The sequence below is a fragment of the Scyliorhinus canicula genome, chromosome 5 (genome assembly GCF_902713615.1).
Source record: "Scyliorhinus canicula chromosome 5, sScyCan1.1, whole genome shotgun sequence".
Classification (NCBI taxonomy): Eukaryota; Metazoa; Chordata; class Chondrichthyes; order Carcharhiniformes; family Scyliorhinidae; genus Scyliorhinus; species Scyliorhinus canicula.
This window is the reverse complement of record NC_052150.1, coordinates 29,851,494-29,861,087: the sequence shown is the minus strand read 5'-3', so window position 1 is coordinate 29,861,087 and position 9,594 is coordinate 29,851,494. Positions and strand designations below refer to the sequence as shown.

Genomic DNA, 9,594 nt, shown 5'->3' with positions numbered 1-9,594 from the left:
AAAATCCATCTGCTGGCTTTGGCAGAGAAAGCAGCACCTGTAAATTTCTGGAAAGACGGAAAGACGTCATCCAGGTTTAAACCCCCTCAAATCTTTTATCTACAAACCTTTAATTCATGTCTATGTAAAATTGATTTTACTAGGCTGTGATTGACAGTTTTCATACACACCCAGCCATCTGCATTGTTTAATTCATTTCCCTTCATGCTTGAGTGGATTTTAAGTAGTCAGCTGTGAAACTAACCGCAATGGTTGTAACAGATCACCACGGGCAGCAGGCTGGCACAGTGGGGTGCACTGTTGCTTCACAGCTCCAGGTTTGATTCCCGGCTTGGGTCACTGTCGGTGCGGAGTCTGCACGTTCTCCCTGTATCTGGGTGGGTTTCCTCCGGGTGCTCCGGTTTTCTCCCACAAGTCCCGCAAGATGTGCTGTTAGGTGAATTGGACATTCTGAATTCACCCGCTGTGTACCCGAACAGGCGCCAGAAAGTGGTGACTAGGAGCTTTTCACAGTAACGTAATTTCAGTGTTAATGTAAGCCGACTTGTGACAATAAAGATTATAATAAAAAATGCAGAGCCCCCCTCATCGAATGTTCAGGTGACCCTGTAGTAGGTGAATCAGATGATCTGAGCCTCAGGCATGGCATTTATCACATGGGGGGAAAATAAATATTTTTTAAAATATCCGAACATTGAGTGCGGATCGTGTTGATTTTCGCACCAAGAATGATGACATTAAAATTCCGCACATGATCTTTGTTCCATTATCCACAGTGATGTGTGGAATCAAATGGGTGTTTTTATAATTCCAGGAGTCCATGCTCTCATCACTGTGGCCCTGGCAGATGCTTACAAAGTTAATCAGATCCCTCAGATTGAGTTTGGAACCGGATTTTCATACAAAGAACAGTTGTCCATTGGAATGGAAGCTATTGGAGATGCTTTGCTAAAAAAAATAGTAAGTGTCCTTTGGAAAAGGTCAAGATTGTTCAATATTCTGTACATTTCTACAAGAAAATGAAATTTGAGACCAAAAGAACCAATCCCAGTTTAACATGAAATTGAATCATCCAAATCTTGGTCCATTTGTCAGAGTAGCTGACGCTGGTAAAAAAAAACTGCTATTGAGTTCAATCTTTCTTACCTGAATTTGCATCAGATGATTGACTTTTGCAATTCCAATAAAACAATCATTTTTTCCAGAAATCAGTTGCGGAAAAGCAGTGTTGCAATGTGAATTGTGTGTGCACAGGAGAACCAGGAATACATGGCAAGCCGGGAAGTTATGGAATGGAGGTAAGATGTAAAACCAGTGAGATGCAATGTATGATCACGACGATTAAATGGAAGGATGATGCAATATGAAATCAAGATATTTCGCTGCTTTCCTAAATCAATCCAAAGTGAATGTTTTTGCCTGAAAATTCCCATTCAAAATGTATCAGGAGTGGGCTCTAAGTATACCCTATGGAACCAGACCAGACATCATTCCGAAGAACTAGGACAGGTTCAGTTACACCCCTGCGATGGGTCCGGATGCTTTGACATTTCGCCCCCCCCCCCCCCCCCCCCCCCCCCCCACCTCCATCCTCAGATTCCCCCTGGAGGTGAGAGAGGACAGACAATAAGATACAAATGGGTATGAATAATGACCATTCTTCTCTATCCCCCCCATCACTAGACACACATGTCACATGCACTTCACAATCAGACACAACTGAAATTTATACCATTGAAAAATGAATCCAGCAACCCGTTTGCTAGATTGGCCGCTAAACCTCATGAGAGGGCCACCATGGGACTTGCGTTCGCAAGCCCCACAAAGGGCATGAGAATGGCATGGAACACGATTGGTTTTTAAATGTGGTGGCCATCCCAGGGGTGCGGAGTTGCTAGAGGTCCCGAAGATTGAGGGACAAGGCTGGGCATTTCCCCCAGCAAAGCCCCCAGGTGGCACAGCCAAGGGGGTAACCCTCCTCTATTAATGTGGGGGGGGGGGGGGGGGGGGTCCCCTTGTGTGGTGGCAGGGAGATGGAGGGGGGCCTAGATGCTTGGAAAAATTCCTCCCAATGTCTACAATGAAATCAGTTTGCATACTGATGTTATTATTGTTATATTAATGCTTGATGGGTGTTTCATTATCACAGGGAAGACGAGGCCTGCCTGGATTCTCTGGCCATCCAGGAATAGATGGAGAAGAGGTGAGTTTGCTTAATTTCAATCGTTAAAACTTCAGTTGCTTTAACCAGTTCTCCTGGTTTGCATCGGAGGATTGGTAATAACTTCAGTGTACAGAATGTTAATCCAACACTGCAAAAGGCAATATTATTTTGAAAAGTCTTTTGGTCGTACAAAGCATGCTAATTATAAAATTTGGTCAGTCCTGTTTCACAGCGCCGAGCTCCCAGGTTCGATCCCGGCTCTGGGTCTCTGTCCGTGTGGAGTTTGCACATTCTCCCTGTGATTGCATGGGTTTCGTCTGCACAACACAAAGATGTGCAGGGTGGGTGGATTGGCCATGATAAATTGTCCCTTAATTGGAAGAAATGAATTCGGTGCTCTAAATTTACGTTTTAAAAAAATTACGTTTGGTCAATATAGGATTTAGGAGCATAAATAGGCCATTTGGCCCATCAAGCCTGATCCACCAGTCGAAAGATCATGGGTCGTATGGTTGTGGTCTGAACCCAATTTTCCGGTTCAACTGTAACCCTTGACTCTCTAAAATCAAAAATCCTTTCTGCATCCCAAGAATGAGTCAAATGAACCTTCTCTGTCCTGCTTCCAAAGCATTTTTTCACATAAGACCAATTCCCATGCACACGTTGCACAGGGTACAAAGTAAGCTTTGTTGCATTATGTTTTATGACACAGAATTTAGAAATGAAATCTGAACATCTTTTACAGGGTGGGAGAGGCTCCCCAGGTGTCACTGGTCCTCGAGGATTTATGGGTTGCGAAGGTAACAGAGGTCACAAGGTAAGGGACGATTGAATGTGTCTCCTGTACGTCAGTAACCAACGGATTCCTCCTATTTTTGCTCATAGCATTCTTGATGTGTTTCAGGGAGCAAGAGGTTATCGAGGAACAAAGGTAAATCCGGCTTATTTACTTTTTATTAATTCCAGTGAAATGCAAATATTTTCTGTTATCTAACACCTGATTTTACCAGTGTGCTAACATCCAATATTACATTTGTAACAGGGTAGTGATGGAAGCCATGGTATTGATGGAATCAATGGAGAGCAGGTAATTGGTGATATTTGTCACAATTCACTTTATTGATGGAATGGTGATATTCAATTTTTAACATTTATGTACAAGTACTGATACAAGATTGTGGTTTCACAGGGAGAACATGGAGAGTTCGGACTGACCGGGGAGAAAGGGAAGCCAGGATATCTGGTAATCTTTATATCAGCATTTGAACACTCAAGTGAAATTAGCTTTACCCAAAAGGACTTATACTCATCACTTCTGAACATTTCTATTGTTAGGATACTGGATCAGACCACAATATATGTGAGGAAATTAGGCGAGAAACACACAACAATTTTGCAATTTGTAAATGGAGGAAACTATGCTTCACCCCCAGGAAAATTTCCACTGACAAAAGTTTTTATTCTTAACACAGGACCAACTACATTATCACAGAAAATAGCTTGTAATTGTAACAGTTTGTTCAACATTAAATTGTAACAGTTAGTTCAACATTAAAAGGAAAAACTAACTTAAATCATCTCCATCTCCAATTAAGCAAAGCCCATGACAGGTCAAAATCCACTTGTAAATAAAGTTAGCAAACACAGAGATACTGGCTGTCCTCTGTAGGGAGTTGCTTTCAGAAGGGGAGAGACAAAAGCCCTTCTGGATTTGACAGACCACAAATTGAACTGTCTGCTACCTGGCTCCTCCCATTAATTGTATCACCTCGATCCCACTAACTGTCTTACTGAGGCTAAACACAACCCCTCAATCTCAGTCCCCCATAAAACAAAAGTCCACTAGCCGGATACAGGTAGACAATTAAATTATTACAATCAATGATTATCCCACTTTTACAACATCTTCACTGAATCATTTGCAGACACATCACCTGCCTGTATGTTTAAAGTCAGGGTTGATAAAAATATTACTGCAGATATATAATACAATATATTATGTATTACAATTTCTTACATTCACCACACTATCCATCCTGAGTAATATATTTTCTTTCAGAAGTAACGTTTAAGAAGTCTTTTCTTAGTTTTTAATATTTCAGGATTAATTATTTTAACCCATTGGCCACACATTTTTGGGCCTGTTCACCGAAGGCACAAATCCTAATGGCCGCCACCTCTCTGTCAAATCCAGAACAGGATTTGCATTGGCGAAAACACAGAATACGATGTTCCAGGGCCCTCCCTGCAGATGTAGTCCAGTTCAAACCTGGCGAGAGTATGAACCATATTATCATCAATCTGAATTCATTTAAATATGCAAAAATAGCTTAATGCCATGGCTTCCGGGAACGTGGTGTCACGCCAGGGGAATAGCTACTGGCTTCCAAAAGCCAGAGGCAGGGCCTCCAGGGAACCACATTCGTGGTGGTGGAGCCCCTCCACTTTCTATTTCAAATTGGGGCACCCTTTATAGCCAGGCTTGCCAATGTCCTCAAGAATGATGGTGCCAAAAAATGCCCCACTGCTTTGATCAACTTGTTGGTTTTTGCAATTTTATGAGAAAATTTCACCCATTGCCTATACTAATGTTCAACATCCCTATAAAATATGGGGTGCTAATGATGTTATTTTAGCGAGTGTGAATGAGTTGTGAGAACTCTGATATGCTAGAAATTATGTAATTTATCTCTGGAGATGAGATGGTTCACCCTTAGCCAGCGGCAGGTCTGAGGGTCCCGCTGAAATTGGCAAGATTTCCCCATTGTTCATACCATTGTTCAGCTATTATTATTATAGTATAGTGAAATCACATGACTATATAGAGAAATTCACTATACACTGAAATGTGGCTAAATGTGTAATTTTATTATGAGTTTATGACTATTAACAGTATGCCATAAACCACTTTAACTAGTGAAATTACATTGCTGTCTATTGAAATTCTATGACTGAAGGAACAGAGTAAAATTACTTTACAAAGGTATGAAATTATTAGAAAGTATTGCCAACTGTAGATACATTTCAGATTTCATGGGAATAATAAATCTTCTTATCTTAGGGTAAGAAAGGCTTGAAAGGAGACTTTGGTGACCGTGGCGTACTTGGAATACCTGGAGACCCCGTAAGTAAAATCAAATAGCCTACATGGTGGCAAGGGAGATATTTAAACTTCTAGTTAACCAGCAGTAAAATGTTCTGTTCATTGGAGTTGGGTCTTGGATATTTTTTTTTATGGGTTCACTGGTTACCCCAAAAATGCTACGGTGGACTGTTACTCGTATAAACTATTCCCATTTACTTATAGATCTATATGTACATATTAGTTCTCAGTTACTTAACCATGTGATGTTGCATCCCAGTAGCAGGTGCTCCTGATGTTAATCCCTTAGTCTACCTTGTTGCACAAGAAAGTATACTTGCAACTGGAGAAATAAATATCTCCAGGAAACTCTAACAGAGTGTTTTGGTGACTCTGGTTTGAAAGCTTACAAAATGGAATTCAAATTTTGGACTCAACCCATTGTCTCTGCCTCGTCGTGGTGCGATTGGAGACGGGGGTGGTTGAGGGCAGGAAAGTAGGAGGGAGTCACATATGGACTACTTCCCGATTCATTCCCGCTACTCGGGAACTAACGTGAGTACCAAGCTGGCTGGCACATTGGCTGCCTGCTCCACAGAAGCAGGCAATTAGTTAACATTGTTGAGGCCTTAAATGGCAGGTTGTAGCCTCACCACCATTTTGCTGGCAGTGGAGCAGCCACCCGCTGTGCGCGGATCAAGGCCAACAGCTCAGTGGAGGCAGCTTCCTTGCAGCAAAACCAGGGGCCATTAGAGCTGGAGCCCCATGCACAAAGATGGGGCTGCATTAATGATTGCCAAAATAGTGTCCGAGACCAAGTTAGCAGAGGGGTTGCACTCATATCCCAAATGCTGGTTATAGTTGGAAAACTTCTCAATTTAAAAAAAAGGACTTAGGGAGGCTGAAGGACATTGCCAGATTTGATTGAAAACTGAGTCAAGGAAACTAGCTCAATCACAAAAAGCAAAACAAAATTCCAAAAACAAACAAAAACAAGGCTGAACGGCAGCAAAATAATCCACTATGTGCAGATAAAAGGCCAGACCTCATCGGGTATAGAGGCAGAGTTAAAGGACTTGGCCAAATCACAAGAAGGCTGAGCAAAATTAAAAAGAAAAAAGGGATAAAATGCAATAATAGCACCTTCGCCAAGTTGGTTTCTGCCATACCAGGACTCAGTGCTCTGCTTATATAGTCTGGTGAGGCTACATAGCTGATCCTCGATGCACTGATTCCTGATTGAGTACAAGTTTGCCATGTGACTTCCATGGTGACTTTGTGACCACCTTGATTATGGAGAAATGTTATTACAAAATGGGTGTGTATCATGAGAATGGTCTCTCTGTGTTCCTCAGTCCTTGGTGCCCTCCTAGGAGATGGTCCAGCGCAAGGTCCAATATGGTCTTGTGAAATCCCACTTCCATTCTCCTTCAACATCATATACAGAAAATTATTCTTTATTACAAAATAAGGGTAGGTTAATGGTCTTCTTGGCTTACAGGGTACTCCATCAATTATTTGTATGTTTGCTGATACCTGCCAAAGAGTGCTGCCCTTCAGCTGAGCTGTTCCAAATTACCCCCCTCATCCCCTCACTTCAAGTCCAGGCAGTTCCCCTGTTGGGAGGCCATTTTCACGCGAGTCTTCAGGAGGGCCCCTCTCCACATCAGCCAGACAGGCCACAGCATCTGCTGCAGTACTTTGGGCTGTTCCCATAGTGCCTGGAACAAAGGGTATCCTCGACCAATCAATACTTGACATGGCGAGTGCTTTCCAACACCAACCTGGGCCTGGTAATCCCTTTGGGGTGTTTGAAAGTGGAGTTGCATGGTGGGATAGGGCTGGGTATCCCCATGACACAAATGGATCTATTCCTTCCTTCAAAGACAGGCCCATGAGATTTACCACATTCCCTGAATCCAAGATGGCTTTCACGGCTCTCTTCCACATGCAATTGACAGGTTCATGGGTGATGAGACCATCAATTCATGCGACACGTGGTTAGAAGTGAACAGTGGTTTTAATCGTCTTACAACAGAGCCTGCCTGTGACGAGATGAACTCGAGATGAACTGGCAGCAGGCTCACAGCACTGATCGTTATACTTCCGGTTGGGGGAGGAGCCATGGGCAGAGCCAAGGGTGGAGCCCCGTACAAACTCCTCATCTCCCCTATGGGCAGGGCCGCGCAATTACACACAATCCATTGCAGAGTACAGGCTCAATACATATGGTACAATACAGTGCGAATTACTGAGGTTTATAATTCACCACAATGGGGGAACAGGGTTGGTAGTGCTATAGACTGCAATGAGGTTACAGTCCATATCCTAGGGGTCACTCTGGCAAGGACATTGTCCCACTTCCCGACAGGAGTAGAGATGTCTCGTCTGCCCTTGCCTTCTACCATTGCAGATGCAGTGAAGGTGTGGTTTGAGTTGGATCTATTCCGAGAGCCACGGCTTCTTGGTCGCCTCCTTGGCAACGACTCCAGATATGGTCATTGGGAAACAGTGAACTTCAGTTGGGTTTCTCCATTGATCCTGCCTTCATTAGTACTGCTGTTGTTTGATGAGTTCCATTGCCTGATCCACCAATTGGGGATTCCCATGACTCACCAATCATCTTATATGTCCAGTGGTAAAGTCCTGAGGAAATGATCCAGGACAATGCTAAGTTGTGCATGAGGTCAAACATTTGGGACTGGGGTGCTTTGTTTTCCTGGTATACGCAGGCATGAAAACGCTGAGCTTGTGTAGCAGTCGTTAATCCTAGCCACATTAAGATCCCTTTCTTCAGTATCTCAATCCTCAGCTGTTTTCTCTTCCAGGTCAAAATAAGCCTGGTCTTTGCCAGCCAAATACGGGCCAATAAAAATGGAAGGTCTTCAGCTACTCAGCCAAACAGAAAAGAAAGAAAATAAATACCTAGTTCTTCTTTGAGCCTAACTTTGCACACCGCATATCCCTATTTAAACCTGGATGGCTAAACAGTTTCCCAGGGAAATCTTAGCACAGCATTTCACAGTGACAGTCCTTCAGGAGGGCAAGGCAGAGGCTAGGTCAAAATACAGACAAAGAAGATCAGATTACCAGAGCAATTTCCCGTGCAGGCCAAAGTTCAATTCAAATCAGGGCTTTCACAGAGTCCACGGTCAGCCACAACACACACCAATTTCTTCACTCTCCGGGTCACTTTTACCAAGTTGTCTTCTGCCCTACCAGAGCTCAGTGCTCGGCTTTTCCAGTCTGGTGAGGCTAGACAGCTGATCCTTGTTGCACAGATTCCTGATAGGGGATTTCCTCTCAAGTGACCTCCTGTGTCCATCTTGGTCGGGGGAAATTCTATCACAAAACTGGTGAGTAGTATGGGAAACAAACATGTCCTTCCAGCACAATGCCGCTGGTGATACCACACAGTGCAACAGTAGTTTGATAGAAAGAAACCCAGATAGCTCTAAACCAAAGGAACAAAAGGGCTAGGGGATAATTCTGCTGGTTACTGATCGTGAAAACTGGGCCACTTCTCCCCATTTTTTCATTCCCATTGACACCAACAGGGAGAGACAACTGGGGGGATTGTCCCCTTATTTCAGCCCTTATTTTAGGCTGAATTCCAACCAAAACTCAAAAATAAGGAAAGGGAATGCAAACGCCCTGAGACTCGCATCCACTCTTGATCATTTTCATAATAATCCACTTAATATTCCACAAACATATTGCTCAATTCTTTCGTTAGAATTTCCAGAAGCGCTGCACAGTTTTCTGTTAACCCAAGAATAACACAATGCAGTGATTTCATTTATTTCTGCTAGCCCTGTGCAGAGCGGCCCAAATGATTTTGTTTTCTAATTATTTGGATGTAATGCTTTATGAATCACTTGCAGGCTTGCTGTGGTCATGGCCCAATGCAGAACTCATGCTGCATTAACCAATGGGGAGGTGATTGTAGATACAGACTGTAATGATGTCACTCACTAGGAGGGAATAAGCTGCCTTCTTGGCAGTGGACTTGCATTGGTCAGTAAGGATGCAAACCTGGATTTGAAAATAAAAAGTCGGGGAAACCTCAAACACTTTTGCAACAAAATTGACGAATGCCAGAAATATGCAACAGGATTTCCACAATCTGTAAAGAGAAGGGAAAGGTTAATAACAGAGCCAGTTCTTGGAGTCGGGAGAATAAAAAATGTTAAAGCTTCTCTGTGTTTTCCATTTAAGGGCACACCTGGTATCAGTACGAACAGAGAAGGTGAAACTGGCCACAAAGGAATTCCAGGGCTACAGGTATGTTATTATTATTATATTATTTTACAACCTTTCCATTTGACCCTGATTTAATGCAGCCGTC

The 9,594-nt window shown here is 43.0% G+C and overlaps 1 protein-coding gene across 1 annotated transcript in view; it reads left to right on the top strand.

Annotated features, from left to right (window-relative positions):
* The window catches only part of LOC119965586 (collagen alpha-6(VI) chain-like), a 190,159-nt gene that overhangs the window by 125,124 nt on the left and 55,441 nt on the right, over window positions 1–9,594 (top strand). Inside the window, 9 exon segments of the mRNA XM_038796377.1 lie at window positions 815–960; window positions 1,206–1,298; window positions 2,150–2,203; window positions 2,910–2,981; window positions 3,069–3,095; window positions 3,207–3,251; window positions 3,354–3,407; window positions 5,226–5,288; window positions 9,465–9,530. Coding sequence (XP_038652305.1) covers window positions 815–960; window positions 1,206–1,298; window positions 2,150–2,203; window positions 2,910–2,981; window positions 3,069–3,095; window positions 3,207–3,251; window positions 3,354–3,407; window positions 5,226–5,288; window positions 9,465–9,530 — 620 coding nt within the window.